The sequence below is a fragment of the Stegostoma tigrinum genome, chromosome 8, assembly GCF_030684315.1.
Source record: "Stegostoma tigrinum isolate sSteTig4 chromosome 8, sSteTig4.hap1, whole genome shotgun sequence".
In the NCBI taxonomy this organism is placed as follows: Eukaryota; Metazoa; Chordata; class Chondrichthyes; order Orectolobiformes; family Stegostomatidae; genus Stegostoma; species Stegostoma tigrinum.
The window spans coordinates 1,468,821-1,490,254 of NC_081361.1; the positions used below are offsets into that span (position 1 = coordinate 1,468,821).

General features: G+C 40.7%; 1 protein-coding gene across 1 annotated transcript in view; it reads right to left on the reverse strand.

The window, feature by feature from the left end:
- LOC132209878 (ral guanine nucleotide dissociation stimulator-like 1) overlaps nt 1-21,434 on the reverse strand; it is a 60,405-nt gene that overhangs the window by 17,868 nt on the left and 21,103 nt on the right. The window contains exons 9-14 of the mRNA XM_059647703.1: nt 19,867-19,944; nt 9,160-9,237; nt 5,770-5,847; nt 4,859-4,939; nt 3,719-3,805; nt 2,984-3,061 (exon numbers count right to left, since the gene is read on the reverse strand). Coding sequence (XP_059503686.1) covers nt 2,984-3,061; nt 3,719-3,805; nt 4,859-4,939; nt 5,770-5,847; nt 9,160-9,237; nt 19,867-19,944 — 480 coding nt within the window. The remainder of the gene's footprint in view (nt 1-2,983; nt 3,062-3,718; nt 3,806-4,858; nt 4,940-5,769; nt 5,848-9,159; nt 9,238-19,866; nt 19,945-21,434) is intronic.

Genomic DNA, 21,434 nt, shown 5'->3' on the forward strand with positions numbered 1-21,434 from the left:
GAAAGAAAAATCAATTCAAAAGATCACAAAACCAAAAAATTCCATATCCTACTGAAAGCCTTCGTGGCTGGGAAATAGGTTGCTGAGCTAAAGAGCCCTTACCCTGCTGACAATATGGTAGAACTTAATTAGTACTGTGCAGAGTCCAAAATTTGACCCAAAACACTTTTCTGTCGTCCCACTAGAATTAAAGTCTCTGTTTCCAATAGATTCATTAACAAGTTACTACATCCCTCCTGAGTAATCTGAAGCCTCTAATCAGCTGCAGTGTACAACATCATTTCATTTAATTACTCATTATCATCCTTCCACCACCTAAAAGGATCATTTCCTAAAGCGAGCACAACATAAACTTAGATTGCAATGGCACTGGAGAGAAGTGTATTCTTAAAGTATTAGAGTCTTCCAGAATTGAAATAATTATGTACAGGTGCACTTTTGTCTTTCTTTTCAATTCTGGCCACTTGCGCATCTGAGATTAATTGTTTCATCGATGACAACTTCACTGGATATGTTCCTGCCACTTCTGCTCTCACTCAAGATGTTCCTTTAAAACCATGTTTTGACCATGCTTTTACTCAACCCCCAAAATATCTGTGTTTTCTTCAATGTCAAACTGACAGGTTGTAAGCTACTATTCTGTAGAAAACAAAAATGATATTTTTCTACATTACTCAACCCAAAAAACTTGAATTCAAAAGGAGATTAACATACCAAATAACATGCCAAACCAGCACATTACTTTCATGAGGATTACACTGTCCTCAATCGGGGATCAGGATAATTTAGGTTCCTTCATACACTTCATCCCTATATGTCTCTTGAGACATTAGTACAGGAATATTGTGAAATTAATCAGGACCAATTTGGTATCCACAATTAGCTGTGTTCATCCAGACATGAATAGCTAGGTGTTGGAGAAAAATGTCCAGATAACCACCAAGCCCTGTGGCTTAGATTTCTAAAACTTTGTTTCATTTACCCAAAAAGCCAACTGGGTGGGTTAGAGTGAATAGCAATGCACAAGGCATCCCAACTGTGTTCTGAGTTAGTAGGTACTGCTGATGCTGGAGTCTGAGATAACAAGGTGTGGAACTGGATGAACACAGCAGGCTAGCAGGCTAGGGGCTCAGGAAAGCTGGCATTTCAGGTCTGGACCATTCTTCAGAAAATTTCTGGTGGAGGGCCCAGACCCGAAACATCAGTTTTCCTGCTCCTCTGATGCTGCCTGGCCAACTGTGTCCTATTTGTTTGATTAACAAGAGGGATTTTTCCTTTGCTGCATTTTTCATAAATTGTTTGAGCTTTCTTTCAAACTTCAGTGCAGCCCAGTTGTGAACGCTTGCTATTGCATCTGAAGTAAAAATATTCCCTGAAAATCCTCACTCCCTCAAATTGACCATTTTTCTCAATGCAATACTGCAAAAATTTGCCTTTGTATTTGCTCACAAGTAATTTATCTGTGCTGGGCCCTTCAGGCATTGGCTTTCTTGATTATAAAAATGACAAACAATATCAACTCAAGAAAACAAAATAAATGAATAAACAAACCATGCACAAAAGAAAATAAATCACTGTATATATAAAGATAAGAATTTCAAACTTTAAAGTCCCCAAGTCCAGTCCAGCACTCAAATCTATTGGATAAGTGTTCTTTTGTCTTAATCAAAAAACACAGAGTTTAATCGAACGGCCAGACAAACCAGAATAATCCCATCTTTAATCCCATGCTGCCAAAGTGTCATGCAGGGCAGCATGGTGGCTCAGTGGTTAGCACTGCCACCTCACAGCTCCAGGGTCCCGGGTTTGATTCCAGCCTTGGGCGACTGTCTGTGAGGAGTTTGCACATTCTCCCCATGTCTGAGTGAGTTTCCTCCAAGTGATCCAGTTTCCTCCCACAGTCCAAAGATGTGCAGGCTGGGTGGATCAGCCGTGTGCTAAATTGCCCTTCGTGTTCGGGGAATGGGTCTGAGTGGGATGCTTCAAGGGACAGTGTGGACCTGTTGGGCCGAAGGGCCTGTTTACACACTGTAGGTAATCTAATCTTATTCAGAGCAGTAAAACAACCTCAGCAATCTGGTATAGCTCAAAAACAACTAGAATTCCAGCTAGAGATGCATTTGTGCGATGCTTTCTACAGTCAAATATCTTTGAAAGCACTTCGTTGACAAACTTCAAACATGAAAAATGATTTCACGAGATTATTTGGATTTCATAGATTCAGGAAGTATTAATTCAAGATCGATTATGTGCAAAACGTACAACAGCAGCATGGAGTCGGAGGGCTACCAAAGTCAGGACACCACAAACAAACCACTTGCCAAGTATCTGACTGCTCTAGATAGCGGTATCATTTGGTTTCAACTATTCACAGGAAGTTTGCAGGATAACTTCTAATAAAGTGGTGTGAAGAGGAAAACCATTCCTGCAATAATGCATCATTATCACAAACTAGACTAATGACAATCTGAGATAAACAACCCCAAAAGCGTGATAATGTACGACAAACAATTCCAAAAGACAAAGAATTTTGGATGATTTACACTGAAAAATATTAACAAGCCAATCTCTAGGAATAATGCAATCATTGGACATGCAAGGCAAGCAGCTTCTTTAATGCAAAAACAGAGTTAATATTTTGGGTCCAGCGACCCTCCCTCTGAACTGGAAGGGTCACACAGACCTGAAACATTAACTCCGTTCTTACCTTCACAGATGTTGCCAGAAATGCTGAGCTTTTCCAACAACTTTGTTTTTGTCCCTGAGTTGCAGTGTCCGTGATTCTTTCAGTTATTATTTAGCTTCTTGAATGTGATTGTTATGGGTTGGAGTGCCGTTTGCCATCCTGTTCTGGGTGCCTTATATCTTCATGACAAAGGCTCTACATTATTTTACAGGTCTTTCTGGCTCTCCAGCAATTCTTCTCACATTCTTAAATTTCACATTGAAAATACAATTTCACTACATGTCAAATCAAACTTACATTTTCATTAGTGTTTCCTTTTCTGCAGGACTGAAATTATATTCTTCCAGAAAGCTTGATCTGTTGAAGTCTATGCTTCTGCAATTGATCATAAACCACAAAAGAAAAAGCAAATTGAAATGGTGTTTAGGTCTACAATTGGTTGCCAGACGTAAAATAAAAAAATGAAGTCTCAAAATTCAGCATCCCAAACTGTGATCAGCTAACTTTATGAAACAAGGTCACACTCTAAATGTAAAACTGCATAAAATAGTGAATACGTTCTTTAAATTTCCTCAGGAAGTTTACCAGAAATGCCCTTGAGGGCCAAAGCAGCTCACCAGCAGTGGTGGCGGCTGGTGGTAACAGGGGAAAGGAGCAGGTGCAAGGAGTGAAGCCACTTCTTCAATAGCTTACATTTGCTACTAGTCCAGAAATTTCAGTCTGAGATAAACTCAACACCTTCACACGCAACTGCTGCTTGTGCTTTGTATTGCTTGTTCCTCAGAATTAGGGAGAGAATAGGCAAAGAACTCAGAAGCTGTTTCTTCATCAATGTGCCATGATCTGGAATGATATCCGTGTTTTTGTTTCTGTGGTATGTGTTACAGAGTCATACAGCATGGAAACATCTCTGCCTTCATGAAGAGATTTCTGATTATCCAACCTATGGCCACCAGCTCTCCAGCCATTCCCTTTATACACTACTGTATTGCAAATGAAGCATAACATGGTCACATTTTGGATCAAACTCACTTCTTGACTGTCGCTCCCTTTTCTGGTGAACTTAAATTCTGAATTTCATCAGAATTCGGACAGTGTTCAGACTCAATGCTTTCACAGCTGCAAATGAACATGAAGAACAATTTAAAACACCTCAAGCAAACCCTTTCATCTTCAGTTAAATCCAGTAAAATACCCATGAAAATTGAAGATTCAGAATTACAAGCCTCCATCAGATGGTTTTATTAAACAGGTTACACACCAGATGGTGAAGATTTCTGAGTCAGCATAAAATGTTAGCCCATATGCTCCCCAAGTATTCTTGCTTGAGACTGGGATTACAGTTCCTGTGATGCTGTCCCACCAATAAGATGAATCTAGTTGCTGGATTTATCCACACACTTTTGAACATAAACATAGTACATGTTGTAATCCTCCAGTCCTCTGATACCACCCCTGCATTCAAACAGCATTAGGTTGTTGTGCAAAGTGCCACTGCAGCCTCAAGCTATTTTTTTCTTTCTCAGTATCCTCAGTTGTCTACAATTCACTTCCTTCTGAGTTACCAACACCAGGGACAACCAGCCGTTCTAATCAAAGCAGAAATTGCTGTAAAAGCTCAGTGGTTCAAATTACTCAAAAATGTTAACTCTGCTTTCTCGCCACAGATGCTGCCAGACCTGCTTAGCTTTTCCAGCAATTTCCATTTTCGTTTCAGTTTTCCAGCATCTGCAGTTGTTTTATTTTCACATTTCTAAAATGCTGTCCAACCTCAGCTCATCCTTGTCTCAACTATTTACTTTTCATCGTGAATTGGACATCAACTTCTTCTGAATAGTATCTCAGCCAGGCCCTTACCTCTGTGAAGATTAAACAGTGGATTTATGACCATTAGCCCCACTTTTGCGACCCTTTCACTGCTCACAATGGAGGACGACATTCGGATTCCCTGTTAACATTAGCTGCCAGCATCATTTAGTTCAACACTTCCCTTCTGAACTACTTATAATTAACTCGGTACACATTGGGGTCATCAATAACCCTCATCATTTGTACCATTTGACACTATTTCCTGCTTGTGGAAACATTCTGACACTGTCACTAAACAACCTCCTTCTGTAAGACAGACTGCTGTTTCATTGCAGTTTACCCTGAACTTGTGTTCAACCTTACTTGCTGCAAACGCCTTCTTGCTCCTTTTGAAGTTGGACCTCCTCCAAATCAAAATTATTCTGGATTGTTCCTTCCTCTTTTCTGTAGCCAAAATAAATATCTTATGATATGGTGCTTCCTGAAATGATCCATGTCTGATATTTGATCGATAGTGTGTGTGTATGTGTGTGCACAATAATTATAGAAGTGGTAGTGCAGGTTGAAGATATCATCAGGATTCTGAACTTTAAAAATTGGAGCATTGTATGAAAAACAAATATGTTCTGACTAATCATTATAAAAAAAACTCCTGATATGCCCTCAACTCTGGTATTTACCAACCACACTTCAGGAAGGGATTTGAGAGAGTGCACAAAACATTCACAAAAAATATTACCAGAGATGACAAACTAGACAGCCCTGTGGAGAGGCTGAAGGAGCTTGGGCTGCTCTTGGACAAGACTAAGAAGTGATTTTAAAAGTGTTCAAAATTATAAGGGATTTGGTTGGAATGGATAAGAACAATCGGTTCCTTGTGACAGAAGGCTTAAGAAGAAAAGGACACTGATTTAAGATGATCAGCAAAAAGAACCAATGGTGACAAGGATTTTTTTTAAAAATAGCATCATTAGAAACTGGAAAGCTCTGCCTAATAGTGTGGTGGATGCAGCTTCAATTGAGGTCTTCAAAAGTGAGCTACAATTTTCGAAAGGAGAGGTTTCGCAGTATTACACAGTAAAAGGACTTAGGAGTGAACGTAGGCAAGTCCCTCTTTGAGAGCTGGTACAAACATTATCAAATCATTGTCTCTGGGCTATTACCATTTGATGGCTGTACAACATTGCACAAACTGCTAGCTCCCCAGCTATTTCCTACCGCTTTGTCATATTCTGAATAATGACTCACTTTGTCATGCATGCAGTTAAACTTACTTAGCAATTATTTCGCTGGATCCTGAAGAACCACAACTTCCATTTTCCTCACCATTTGCACTGTCAACATTTCCAAAACTGCAATTGATCAAAGAGGACAAATTAAGTCATTTAGAATAGGCAAACTCATCCAGAATTAAATCCAACTCAATTCAACACAAAAAAATCACAGTCTTGAGAGCAGGTTCTTTTGACTTCCACAGGATGCCCACAGGTCTTCATATTGAGGCAGTGCTGTGGTGGGGGTTGGAAGAGACAGAGCAGGGCAATAAGGAGAGAAAACCATTTCTTCAGTATTTCACCCTTGTTGAAAGCCGTTCCTGCGCTGTGCAAGAACTTGATACTGAAAGACAAGGAAAATTCAATCTACCATTGAAAAGCTTTGAAAGCTTTATGCTAATTCAACATTATCCCATCTCTCAAAGTAAGCCAAACATTGCAGAAGCAGTCAAGCAGTTGCTTCATGTGATTGCTATTGTCTGGATTGGTGCTCACTGCACTGCCAATTGGGGTATCTTCCTGAGGCAACCCTGACATAATCTTACAGCAAATCCCAACAGTTTCCTTTCACAGTATTAGATCCCAAATACCATACAACAGGATTAATCTGACGTCACATCAAATTTACTTGTCAATTACTCCTTCAGTTTCTGACAAACTTAGGTTTCTACCCACCACACAGTGTGACATGTCAACATTTTCACAGCTGCAACTGGTCACAAAACACCAAATAAATCATTTTACTTGTGCATATTATCATAATGTTAATTTCTGGCACTCTTATCAACACTGGGATTTTTGGCTGAGAGGGGGAATGAGTCAGTAGATGAGGTGTAAAGATGTCAAATAAAGAACCTCTGCACTGGGACAGACAATAAACATCCCAAAAGAGAGGATTTAAGTTTAACTTCCTCATCTCTGAAAAAGAAACACAAGCTCTTTACAGACTATTGACAATTCAACTCTCACAAGCACAGCTTGTAACTCAAAGTTTGATTCGGAGCACTGATGTAGGAATTTGTCATTGCTCAAATTCACTGAAGCTTAAGGTCAGATTAGTCACCAGTGGCTGTTTTGCTGAAAAAAAAATCATTTTTCTACCCTGCTCCTTTAACAGTTCTGAGTTTAGTTAAAGATCTGGACAGAATAAGCTCAGGATTAATTCCAGGTCTCTGACTTGGGAAAGTGCCTGACTCCATGAATACACATGGCAAATGGCCAAATTAGATAATTAAAAATGCAAACTATTCAATGGCAATATTGTATGGGAGAAATATCAAGGCTCGGACACGGGGAGCAGGTCACATTCTTAATCGACGACATATTTCTTCAAATGTTACGGACATTTGGAGGACACTTCAATGAACTTGGAGGAAGTTTGTGGGGAGGGTGCAGCTGAAGCAGGAAGGAGGAACACAGAGAAGTGCTGAGGTGGGGTAGAGGAGATTAACTCATTTCTTGAGCAATTTTACCAGAGCCACATTGTCCAGAAATATAACCTCAATATTGATCTGAAAACAATTTCCCATCTAAGTGTTTTGGATGCTTCAATGGTGATGCTATTATTTTAGACAACTGTCTCTGTTATAAATTTTCCAGGGAGGCAGCCCAGCAGACACTTTATTGTGAGAGAGATAATGGGAACTGCAGATGCTGGAGATTCCAAGACAACAAAATGTGAGGCTGGATGAACACAGCAGGCCAAGCAGCATCTCAGGTGCACAAAAGCTGACGTTTCGGGCCTAGACCCTTCATCAGAGAGGGGGATGGGGGGAGGGAACTGGAATAAATAGGGAGAGAGGGGGAGGCGGACCGAAGATGGAGAGTAAAGAAGATAGGTGGAGAGGGTGTAGGTGGGGAGGTAGGGAGGGGATAGGTCAGTCCAGGGAAGACGGACAGGTCAAGGAGGTGGGATGAGGTTAGTAGGTAGCTGGGGGTGCGGCTTGGGGTGGGAGGAAGGGATGGGTGAGAGGAAGAACCGGTTAGGGAGGCAGAGACAGGTTGGACTGGTTTTGGGATGCAGTGGGTGGGGGGGAAGAGCTGGGCTGGTTGTGTGGTGCAGTGGGGGGAGGGGATGAACTGGGCTGGTTTAGGGATGCAGTAGGGGAAGGGGAGATTTTGAAACTGGTGAAGTCCACATTGATACCATATGGCTGCAGGGTTCCCAGGCGGAATATGAGTTGCTGTTCCTGCAACCTTCGGGTGGCATCATTGTGGCAGTGCAGGAGGCCCATGATGGACATGTCATCAAGAGAATGGGAGGGGGAGTGGAAATGGTTTGCGACTGGGAGGTGCAGTTGTTTGTTGCGAACCTAGCGGAGGTGTTCTGCAAAGCGGTCCCCAAGCCTCCGCTTGGTTTCCCCAATGTAGAGGAAGCCGCACCGGGTACAGTGGATGCAGTATACCACATTGGCAGATGTGCAGGTGAACCTCTGCTTAATGTGGAATGTCATCTTGGGGCCTGTGATAGGGGTGAGGGAGGAGGTGTGGGGACAAGTGTAGCATTTCCTGCGGTTGCAGGGGAAGGTGCCGGGTGTGGTGGGGTTGGAGGGCAGTGTGGAGCGAACAAGGGAGTCACGGAGAGAGTGGTCTCTCCGGAAAGCAGACAGGGGAGGGGATGGAAAAATGTCTTGGGTGGTGGGGTCGGATTGTAATTTGTGACTGCTCTCGTCTGGAGTGGCACTCATCACATTGCACTAAAAATTTTGAAGAAATCAATGGTTCCCCATCATTCTCTTTTCACACTGCTGCATTCCAAATGAAGCAGAATTAAAACACATCAAAATTATTTCCGATCAACCTTGCTTCCTCATGGTTACACAGATGCCTGGCAAACTTTGATTCCCACCCACCCGACAATCTATACGGCCAAAATATCTGCAGCTGCAAGTGCTCATGAAGCACAAATTAAGAAAAGGATTTGCATCTACAACTGATTTATAAACACTGAAAATAAATTTTGAAGCCCAAAATGCTCAGTATTTCAAGTCCTCATTCGGTTAAAGTCCAGATGAATGACTACACTGGATGGTTTGCTTTCCAAATTTTCAGAGAAACTATGTCGGTCACTCCAGTTACATAGGCTGGTGCATTTGAGGGGAGGTGGGAGGTTTCGCAGTTTAGCATTGTTGCAAGTTAGACCACCAAGGTCTGGATGTTGAGGGCCAATCAAATTTTCACTGAACATTTTTGAATGTTTTCTATAGATCAAAGGCTGAAATGTGTCATTGATTTAATTACTGGCAATGGCCTCGGAGGGAATAAAGCTGTTTCTTTAATGTGATTTTTATCGTCTCGAATGGCGACATAATCTTTCAAGAGCTACTATATTCACAGCAATTTCTTTTCATGGTATGTATTACGAATGAAGCACAGAAGGAAGAAACTTACTTTGAATTTTCTGCAGTCGCTTTCGGTGAACTTGGTTCTTCAACTTTATCAGAGTTTGGGCTGTCAAAGGTTTTGGACCTGCAATTCATTAAGACCATAAGACCATCAGACATTGGAGCAGAAATTAGGCCATTCGGCCCATTGAGTCAGTTCTGCCATTCAGTCATGTGTGATAAGTTCCTCAACACCATTCTCCTGCTTTCTCCCCATAACCCTTAATCCCCTCGATAATCTGTCTCAGTTTATATGTACTCAATGACCTGGCCCCCACAGCCTTCTGTGGCAGTGACTTTCACAAATTCAACACTCTCTGGCTGAAAAAGTTTCTCCAAATCTCCATTTGAAAAGATCTCCTCTTTATTCTAAATGTGGGCCCTTGGGTCCTAGTCTCTCCTACCAATGAAAGCATCTTCCCAACATCCACTCTGTCCAGGCCATTCAGTATTCTGAAAGTTTCAATTAGATACCCCTCATCCATCTAATCTCCAATGAGTGTAGTCTCACAGTCCTCAAATGTTCCTCATATTTTAAGCTTTCCATTCCCTGGACCTTTCTCATGAACCTCCTCTGAACCCGTTCCAGGTACAGTGCATACTTCCTGAGATACGGGGCCCAAGTCTGTACACAGTACTCCAAGTATGGCCTGACCAGAGCCTCATAAAGCCTCAGAGGTACAGCCCTGCTGTTACATTCAAGTCCTTTCAAAATAAATGCCAACATTACATTTGCCTTCCTGACTATATAAGGCAAAAATTAAAGACATTGTAAACAAGCACTTGCACCCAGAAATGGCTTCCTTACAAAACGAACATTGAAAAATTTCATGTGGAATCCATAAGGCCATAAGTTTTGGGGGCAGGAATAGCTCATTCGGCCTACTGAGTCTGTTTTGCCATTTGATTCTGGCTGAGATCTTTCTCAAGCCCAATTTCCAGCCTTCTTCTCGAAACCTTGATCCTCTTATTAATCAAGAATGCTTCTCTCTCTCTATCTTAAATAGACCTAATGACTTGGCCTCCATGGCTTCCTGCAATGTTTTCCTCAGATTAGCCACTCCTTGACTGAAGAAATTCTTTCTGACCTGAGTTCTAATGGTTGGTCTCTTCACTCCACGACTGTGCCCGCATGTCCTAATCTCTCCTACTCGTGGAAGCATCTTCTCCGTTCCACGTGCAATCCTTCCAGGCCTCTCAGTATGCTGTAAGTTTCAACGAAATTCCAACCCATCCTTCTAAACTCCATCCTGTACAGAACCAAAACCCTCAACCACTCTTCAAATGAGAAGCCCTCTCAAGTTTTCAAGTACTTATCAACTGGATTTGTTAAACAGGCAACATTTCTGATGTGTATAACTACAATAGATCGTGATTTGTTTTCCCCCTCCAAGTTTTAACTGGTGGTATACAAGTGATTGTGACTGAGTCTGGAAGAGTAGCTGGGGGGAAGCTGCAAGGAAGAAGGAATTTCACCTTTCACACAAGTTTTCAGAACACCACGGTCTGTTTATTTTTGGGCAATGGGGGGAGGTGGGGCATGTAATAACACTGGAAAGCAGAGAGTTAGAGAGTCAAGTTTTTCAATACGTTTACCTGCATGGCATAGTCCAATGTTTGGAAAAGAAACATTCCATTAAAGATCGTGTGTAATGCATGCCCAATTATTCACTGGCAATTAAATTGGAAGTGAGAGGATTAGGATAATGGCAGGGAGGGGGTTTGCCACCAACACATTGCAAAGCTATATTGACATGGGCCCGTTCTCTTTGACACCTGGACTCTCCTTGACTTCTAAGGACTGCCTCCCTCATTTCCCTGATGGCGCCCACCTACACAACCTCAGTGACAATCAGCATTAACAGTTGGGCTGAGAAAGATGCTGATCTGCCATCCCTTTCTCTGGACCAGCAGCTGTCAAAACTGAGCCAAACCGTCAACTGGTGAGTAACGCCGGCAGCAATCTCTGTATTGGTTACCGTTGGAATCGGCCAAGGCCTCCAGGTTTCAGATCCAGCAGAAGGCCTGCAGCATGAACCACAAGCTTCCATCTAAAATTTCTTTTTACAACACTAGGAACAGAGCAAATATTAGAACAACAGCCAACTGTTTCTTTAATGTAAAAGAACAAACTACGGACGCAGACAATCTGAAAGAAAGGCAGACGTTGCTGGAGAAACTCTACAGGTTTTGCAGCATCTGCAGACAGAAAACAGAGTTCAAGTTGAGCCAAGCGACACTTCTTCAGAGATGCAAAGTTCTGAACAGGGGAACCTCAACTCAAAGCGCCCACTCTGCTTTCTCTCCACAGATGCTGCTCAGTTTCGGGAGATAGCCTCTACGTAATGTTCCTGAAAATGCCAGACCTCCAGCAGTTGCCCTTCACATAGTTGTATTCTGATTAAAGCATCATTTCCTCACACATTGGATCAATACTTACTTTCTGATCTCAGCAACTGTCTCTGGAGGAATTGGATTTTCAACCTCCTCACAGCTCGGAATGTTAGCATTGTTCCCGCTGCTGAAATTAGTTGTGAAGAATGTCATTTTAAATAAATCCTTGTACCCAGTAATTCTCAGCTCATCGGCAGTTTCCTTTGTATTCCTTGTACTCTGAATAAAGCAAAACCTTAACCACTTTTTGTATTCAAATTTACTCTTTCATGACAGATTTTAGAGTGCACGGTCTCCCATCTACCTTGTAGTTTGCACTGTCAGGTGATCTGCAAATGGTCCTAAAAGTGTTATCAAGTAAATTTGAGCAAACATCCACATCAACAAGAAAATTATCTTCATACACCTGAAAGACATTGAGTCGGCATTTCGTGCCATTGACAGCTAATTTTCTAACAACGGGTCAAGACGCAACTACAGAATATGGTGATTGGTCTCCCCAAAACCCTCAACGATAGTTTGCAGGATAAGACCGTGAGACTGGAGTGTGGAAGTAAAGGGAGAGAGAGAGAGAGAAGGATGCAACAAATCCATTTCTTCAACATTTTATATTTGTTGCAAAGTCTACAAATATCTCAAACAAAGAGCTCCAGGCCCAAATATAGAAAGGCAACCAACTTTCCAGTGAAGAACTTCAGACAGCGTCTCTACATACAGGGCTTAATGTCCCAAGTCAACTGGCCTTGGCCTGAGACATGACATTCTTGGCAAAGTGGAGGGGAATTCAGGAGGAAAACTGAACTCTCTTTTGCACCATTATACTGTATTGTCAGCGGTGGGCAAAGTAGCTGGTTTAATGACTCACTGGGCATGAATCACGTCACCAGCTGACAGCCACTTGTGTCTGTCTGTCTCTCTGGTAAATATTAGAGTTCCTCAGCTCCTGCAGTGGACATTGGCCTGCAAATCTCTTTTGTATAAGCTCGGCAATGCCAACTGTAATGACAGCAAAGAAAAGATTGCAGCTCTGCCTCTATTTCATCCTTTTGTCAACTGTTTTTATGAAAAAGATCACCCTCCAGGTTTAGTGTGTTCATGGACAGCAGTAGGTTTTTCTTCAAAACCTTCACAGGAGATTTGAAAGACAGCACAGGCAGACTGAGGGGAGGGGAGGAGGTCGGAACCTCAATTCTTCGACGTGTTGTATCCTTAATTTAGAGTTCAGCTATCTAAATGTTTGGCGACAAATGGAGATCTGAATAGTGAATGGATAAGCAATTTTTCACTGAACACTTCTGGATCTTTTCTGTTGATACAACTTTTCTTTTTAAACAAACAAAATCTGTGTAGATTTTTGATACAATCAAACAACTTTGTTCATGTGACTGCTGCTGTCTAGTGTTTGCTGCATTGCTGTGGGAGGAAGGCCCTCCACAGATCTTACAGGAAGTGCCAGCAGGTTTTTTAACATTGTTGTATTTTGGATGAAACTTAATTAAGTCACACATTAGACTAAAGCTTACTTTGTGCTCACTGAATCGATTACTGGAATCTCTTCTGCCTCTGAGGTGTCAAAGCTTCCATATCTGCAATTGGTCAGACAGCACAAACTAAGTGATTTTAAACAAGCTTGAATCTGCAATTTGCATTCAGCCACTGAAAAACATCTGAACGTTCAGGGTTTCGGCATTTGAAGCCTTGATTACCAAGTTTGTTAAAACTTTGCATTGAAACTCCAATTTGGCATTTTACAGCATACCTGCCTCATCCCCTGCCACAGAGAAGAGTAAAACATTCAATGTGGTTTTGTCTCATCTGATCGTAATTTCAAATCTACATTCCTGCCTCTCCTAATGACCTTTCACCCCTTCTCTCTCAACAAGTATCTGTTTATCTTTGCATTTACAATATTCCAGTGCTCTGCTTTTACCATCATTACAGGAAGAAAACTTAAAAGAATATCCACATTTTGAGATTTTTTAAAAATCACTGTTTTAATTTGACAACCACTGAATTTTAGACACTCACCCTTCATTCTAGGCTCTTCTGTAAAAGGAAACATTGTCTCCATATCTACCCTGTACAAATGCTCAGGTTTTTTTCTTTCAATCACATTGTACCTTCCTCCCTAAACATCGACTGATGCAAGACTTGCCTATGCAAATTTTCCTTGTGAGGCAAGTCACTTAGTCTCTTTATTATTCTGATAAACCTGCTCTGAACTGCCTCTCATATATTTACGTCCGTCCTTAAAAAAGACTGACCAATACAAAGAATATCATTCACGATATGGGCTCACCAGTGATCCCTACTTTAGTGCTTAAATTCCTTCATGATAACATGAAAACATTTATTTGCTTTCCTGATTACTTAATGTATCTGTACATAAGCAATTTGTGATTCATGCATGAGGATACCCAGAATCCACTCTAAATCAGAGCTATGCAATCTCCTTCAATAATAAAAACTGCTATTCTTCCTACCAAAATGGACTTCAAATTTACCCATGTACTATTGTCTTTTGTCAGATCTTTGACTACTTGCTCAACCTCTCTTTCTCTGCAGTATTCCAACCTTCTCTGAGGTTATTTTTTTAATGCATCTTTGTCTCTTCAGCAAATCTGTCAGTCATAAATTCATTCCTTCGTAAGTCATCGACTGTTCGTCAATACTTGGAAAACTTGGGCAGAAACAGATTATTAAAATTATATTGAAATTATGTGATCCAAACAATTTTGAGCTCCAGTTAATTCGCTGTCTCAAATAAACACCTCAGTAAATGAGAACACTCATGCAAAAAGGGATGAATTCCTTGGATCGAATTACAGAAAACCAAAATAACTGTAGCATTGAGTCAGCCTGTTTCTCCCTTTCACTACGGATATAGGAAAATCCTGAAATGTGGGATGTGTGTAAGGTGAATGGATACTATTAGCATCCATTGAATTATGATGATCTTTTAGCCGAATTAAAATGGTTGACTCAAACACTAATCTTAAACACAACATCTGTCCAATTGGTAAAATGGATTTGAACTTTCGAATGGCATGGAAGCCATTTTGTTCTCGACTTTTTAAAAACTCCAAGAATCTCCCTGCAGATGGAGACTTTCACCAAAAGACAATGGACAAGTTAGAGATCTAAGCAGCCAAAGTAATAAACAGCTACACTGTGAAAGGAGGAGTTAGTAAATATAACAGATGATTGTCTTAACCAGAGCTATCTCACAGTTTAATGAGAACCAACCTCCTCAAATTTCAACAAACCACATTTTGCTGAGATTCCTTGGTTTTACAAATTTTTCACTTGACCTTTAAAAGAATACCATCATCAAAGATGACTACAGGCATAGCACAAAAGCAAATAAGAAAGTAATAACCTGCAAAGAATCTTTATGCACTATTGAACCTCTGAGAGATAATGTGAGACACATGAGTGAGCTGTCATGTTTAAAATTCGAGGGCAAGTATGGGTCATCTTTTTCTTTAAAACTCAAAAGCTTATTGGTGGAATTATTCTGCTGGAACATTTATTTACTTGGGCAAAGAAAGAGAATATTTTGGCCACAGGCAAAAAGAGAAACCCAAATTCCCTTTTGAAAGGTCCAGCTGGATCGATTTCTGCAATCCACTGGGTTCATGAAAGCCAGCTCATTAGCTTACTGCTTTGAAGAAAAATCTAATCACCGCTGGTTATTTGCTGATCTTCTCAAATTTTATAAGCATAGCGCATTTGTGAAACTTTTCATCCCTGGAGTGTCCCTGTAATGTCAGAGGCACATCAATAGAAGGTCAGCAGTGGTGAGAATCGCTTTGTCCCCGAACTAAGTTTTGATCAGTTACCCCAAAAAAAATTTGTGAATTGCATAAACTGTTAAATACTCACCAACATTTAGAAAAATAATGTATTAAAAAAAACTGAGGTGACAAGAGGTGACATCACTAATGCCATTTGAAAAACATTTCACCCACTATTACAGAATTGCGGTACTCCTGCATATTTCAGTTGTAAACAGACATTCATTTGACCAACATTTCAGTTTTGCAAAAAGGCTCCTCATACTGCATTCAGCTTCCAAACTTTGATTGTTATGCCCAACACAGACTGACAGAAATTGACAGACTTTTTTCAATGACAATAACAATTTTCCATTCACTGCATGCAGTAACTTATACATCCCAAACATTGTTTCAGGAAGCTCCAAACTACATAAAAAGTATGGAAGGAAGTCAACATCACTGTTTATCTTTAATACCAAAGTCTAGTCGTCATCCTAACTCATTCACCGCATTTTTTAAACTTTGTGTTGTACTGGATCAAAATCACTTCATTATTGCGAAAAATTAATCAGAAATACGTGGCCACCGGCTTCTGCATGATGTTTTGTGAGTCTGTTTTATTCACTTCTGTCCCAAACCACTAGCGGGGTGCTTAATCATGATTTGTGCCACCATTTGGGATCAGGGATATTGGAAGGGGATAGGGGCACAAAACAGGAGAACCGAAGGATTGCTTTGCCTTGTCGTAAACAAACAAGTTCATCACAGGATGTTGTCAAGGATTCCTGCAGGAAATGGGGGGGCTCAAAATAGTTAGAAGTTCATCTTCGAGAAAATAAAATCTAATGTAAATGTCGGGGAAGCAGAATGAATGTCACACACTGGGATTTCCACAACTCTTTTTTTCATTTTGAAAATTAGAACAGTTGTGTATTGCCCGTGAAATCATTCTGACTGCATTAATATGGCACATTTTTTTGTGGGAACTTTAAATCTCTTACACATGCAAATCCACATTTAGCAAGAGATTACTGAATGCTGCAAGGCACCTGAAAATGTTTGCCAGTCTCCTTTCCTTCTACACTTCCCTTCTGAAGTACCTATATTTCACTCTGTACATATTGGGGTCATCAATAATCCTCATCATTTGTACCATTTGCTACTCTCTCCTGCTTGTGGGAACATTCTGAGACTGTCACTAAACAACCTCCTGCTGTAAGACAGACTGCTGTTTCATGTCAGTAAATGCCTGAACTTGTGTTCAAATTTACTTGCAGCAAACACCTTCTTGCTCCTTTTGAAGTTGGACCTCCTCCAAATCAAAATTATTCTGGATTGTTCCTTCCTCTCTTCTGGAGCCAAAATAAATATCTTATGATATGGTGCTTCCTGAAATGATCCATGTCTGATATTTGATCGATAGTGTGTGTATGTGTGTGCACAATAATTATAGAAGTGGTAGTGCAGGTTGAAGATATCATCAGGATTCTGAACTTTAAAAATTGGAGCATTGTATGAAAAACAAATATGTTCTGACAAATGTTTATTTAAAAATACTCCTGATTTGCCTTCAACTCTGGTATTTACCAACCACACCTCAGGAAGGGATTTGAGAGGGTGCACAAAACATTCACAAAAAATATTACCAGAGATGAAAACTAGACAGCCCTGTGGAGAGGCTGAAGAAGCTCCGGCTGCTCTTGGAGAAGACTAAAAAGTGGTTTTAAAAGTGTCCAAAATCATGACGGATTTGGTTAGAATGGATAAGAACAATCGGTTCCTTGTGACAGAAGGCTTAAGAAGAAAAGGACACTGATTTAAGATGATCAGCAAGAAGAACCAATGGTGACAAGGATTTTTTATTAAATAGCCTATTTAGGAACTGAAAAGCTCGACCTAATAGTGTGGTGGATGCAGCTTCAAATGGGGTCTTCAAAAGTGAGCTACAATTTTCGAAAGGAGATGTTTCGCAGTGTTACACAGTAAAGGGATTTAGGACTGAACATCGGCAAGTCCCTCTTTGAGAGCTGGTACAAACATTATCAAATCATTGTCTCTGGGCTATTACCATTTGATGGCTGTACAACATTGCACAAACTGCTAGCTCCCCAGCCATTTCCTACCGCTTGGTCATATTCTGAATAATGATTCACTTTGTCATGCATGCAGTTAAACTTACTTAGCAATTATTTCGCTGGATCCTAAAGAACCACAACTTCCATTTTCCTCACCATTTGCACTGTCAACATTTCCAAAACTGCAATTGATCAAAGAGGACAAATTAAGTCATTTAGAACAGGCAAACTCGTCCAGAATTAAATCCAACCCAATTCAACACAAAAAAATCACAGTCTTGAGAGATGGATTGTTTTGACTTCCACAGGATGCCCACAGGTCTTCATATTGAGGCAGTCCTGGGGTGGGGCTTGGAAGAGACAGAGCAGGGCAAAAAGGAGAGAAAGCCATTTCTTCAGTATTTCACCCTTGTTGAAAGTTGTTTCTGGGCTATGCAAGAACTAAATACTGAAAGACAAGCAAAATTCAATCTACCACTGAAAAGCTTTGAAAGCCTTATGCTAATTCAACATTATCTCACCTCCCAAAATAAGCCAAACATTGCAGAAGCAGTCAAGCAGTTGCTTCATGTGATTGCTATTGTCTGGACTGGTGCTCACTGCACTGCCAATTGGGGTATCTTCCTGAAGCAACCCTGACATAATCTTACAGCAAATCCCAACAGTTTCCTTTCACAGTATTAGATCCCAAATACTGTACAACAGGTTTAATCTGACGTCACATCAAATTTACTTGTCAATTACTCTTTCAGTTTCTGACAAACTTAGGATTCCACCCACTACACAGTGTGACATGTCAACATTTTCACAGCTGCAACTGGTCACAAAACACCAAATAAATCATTTTAATTGTGCATGTGATCACAATTTTAATTTTTGGCACTCTTATCAACATTGGGATTTTTGGCTGTGAGGGGGAGCCAGTGGGTAGATGAGATGTAAAGATGTCAAATAAAGAACCTCTGCACTGGGACAGACAATAAATATCCCAAAAGAGACGATTTAAGTTTAACTTCCTCATCTCTGACAAAGAAACTCAAGCTCTTTACAGACTATTGACAATTCAACCCTCACAAGCACAGCTTGTAACTCAAAGTTTGATTCGGAGCCCTGATGTAGGAATTTGTCATTGCTCAAATTCACTGAAGCTTAATGTCAGATTAGTCACCAGTGGCTGTTTTGCTGAAAAATTAATTTTATTCATTTTTCTTTCCTGCTCCTTTAATAGTTCTGAGTTTAGTTAAAGATTTGGACAAAATAAGGTCAGGATTATTTCCAGGTCTCTGACTTGGGAAAGTGCCTGACTTCATGGATGCACATGGCAGATGGCCAGATTAGATAATTAAAAACGCAAACTATTCAATGGCAATATTGTATGGGAGAAATACCAAGGCTCGGACACGGGGAGCAGGTCACTTCTTAATTGTAGGAATATTTATTCAAATGTCACGGAAGTTTGGAGGACACTTCAATGAACTTGGAGGAAGTTTGTAGGGAGGGTGCAGCTGAAGCAGGAAAGAGGAACAAAGAGAAGTGCTGAGGTGGGGTAGAGGAGATTAACCCATTTCTTTCATATTTTTTACCAGAGCCACATTGTCCAGAAATATAACCTCAATATTGATCTGAAAACAATTTCCCATCTCAGTGTTTTGGATGCTTCAATGGTGATGCTATCATTTAAGGCAAATGTCTCTGTTATAAATTTTCCAGGGAGGCAGTCCAGCAGCCACTTTAATGTGATTGCTATAGTCTGGAGTGGCATTCATTACATTGCAACAAAAAATTTGAAATCAATGATTCTCCATCATTCCTTTTTCACACTGCTGCATTCCAAATGAAGCAGAATTAAAACACATCAAAATTATTTCCGATCAACCTTGCTTCCTCATGGTTACACAGATGCCTGGCAAACTTTGGTTCCCACCCACCCGACAATCTATACGGCCAAAATATCTGCAGCTGCAAGTGCTCATGAAGCACAAATTAAGGAAAGGATCTGCATCTACAACTGACTTATAAACATTGAAAATAAATACTGAATCCCAAAATGCTCTGTATTTCAAGTCCCCAATTGGTCAAAGTCCAGACGAATGACTACACTAGATGGTTTGCTTTCCAAATTTTCAGAGAAAATATGTAGGTCACTCCAGTTACGTAGGCTGGTGCATTTGAGGGGAGGTGGGAGGTTTCGCAGTTTAGCATTGTTGCAAGTTAGACCACCAAGGTCTGGATGTTGAGGGCCAATCAAATTTTCACTGAACATTTTTGAATGTTTTCTATAGATCAAAGGCTGAAATGTGTCATTGATTTAATTACTGGCAATGGCCTCGGAGGGAGTAAAGCTGTTTCTTTAATGTGATTTTTATCATCTCGAATGGTGACATAATCTTTCAGGAGCTACTATATTCACAGCAATTTCTTTTCATATTATGTATTATGAATGAAGCACAGAAGGATGAAACTTACTTTGAGATTTCTGCAGTCGCTTTTGGTGAACTTGGTTCTTCATCTTTCTCAGAGTTTGGGCTGTCAAAGGTTTTGGACCTGCAATTCATTAAGACCATAAGACCATCAGACATAGGAGCAGAAATTAGGCCATTCAGCCCATTGAATCTGTTCTGCCATTCAGTCATGGGTGATAAGTTCCTCAACATCATTCTCCTGCTTTCTCCCCATAGCCCTTGATCCCCTTGATAAACAGGAACCTATCTGTCTCAGTTTTAAATGTCCTGGCCTCCACAGCCTTCTGTGGCAGTGAATTTCATAGATTCAACACTCTCTGGCTGAAGATGTTTCTCCAAATCTTCAATTGAAAAGGTCTCCTCTTTATTCTAAGACCGTCCCCTCGGGTCCTCGTCTCTCCTATCAATGGACGCATCTTCCCAACATCCACTCTGTCCAGGCCATTCAGTATTCTGAAAGTTTCAATTAGATCACCCCTCATCCTTCTAAACTCCAATGAATATAGTTCTGGATTCCTCAAACGTTCCCTATATGTTTCGCTTTCCATTCCTGGGATAACTGTCGTGAATCTCCTCTGAACCCATTCCAGGGACAGTACATCCTTCCTGAGATATAGGACACAAATCTGCACGCAGCTCTCCAAGTACGACCTGACCAGAGCCTTACAAAGCCTCAGAGATACAGCCCTGTTTTTACATTCAAAATAAATGCCAACATTGCATTTGCCTTCCTGAATATATAAGGCAAAAATTAAAGACATTGTAAATAAGCACTTGCACCCAGAAATGGCTTACTCACAAAACGAACATTGAAGTATTTAGTGTGGATCCATAAGACTATGAGATATAGGGGCAGAATTAGCTCATTCGACCTGCTGAGTCTGCGTTGCCATTCAATTCTGACTGTGATGTTTCTCAAGCCCAATTGCCAGCCTTCTTCTGGTACCCTTGATCCTCTTATTAATCAAGAACCCTTCTCTCTATATATCTTAAATAGACCGAATGACTTGGCCTCGATGGCTTTCTGCAATGTTTTCCACAGATGAGCAACTCCCTGACTGAAGAAATTCTTTCTTACCTTAGTTCTAAAGGTTGGTCTCTTCACTGTGCGACTGCGCCGGCATGTCCTAATCTCTCCTACTAGTGGAAACATCTTCTCCATTCCATGTGCAATCCTTCCAGGTCTCTCAGTATTCTGAAAGTTTCAATGACATTCCCTCCCATCCTTCTAAACTGCATCCTGAACAGAACCAAAACCCTCAACCACTCGTCAGATGACAAGCTCCCCCAAGTTTTCAAGTGCTTATCAACCGGGTTTGTTAAACAGGCAACATTTCTGATGTATGTAACTACAATAGATCGAGATTTGTTTTTCACCTCCAAGCATTAAAAGGTGGTTTGCAAGTGACAGGAGTTGAGTCTGGAAGAGAAGCTGGGGAAGTTGCAAGAAAGAAGGAATTTCAACTTTCACACGTTTTCAAAACACCACGGTCTTCTTTTTTGGGCAACGGGGGGAGGTGGGGCATGTAATAACATTGGAAATAGAGTTAGAGAGTCAAATTTTTCAATGTA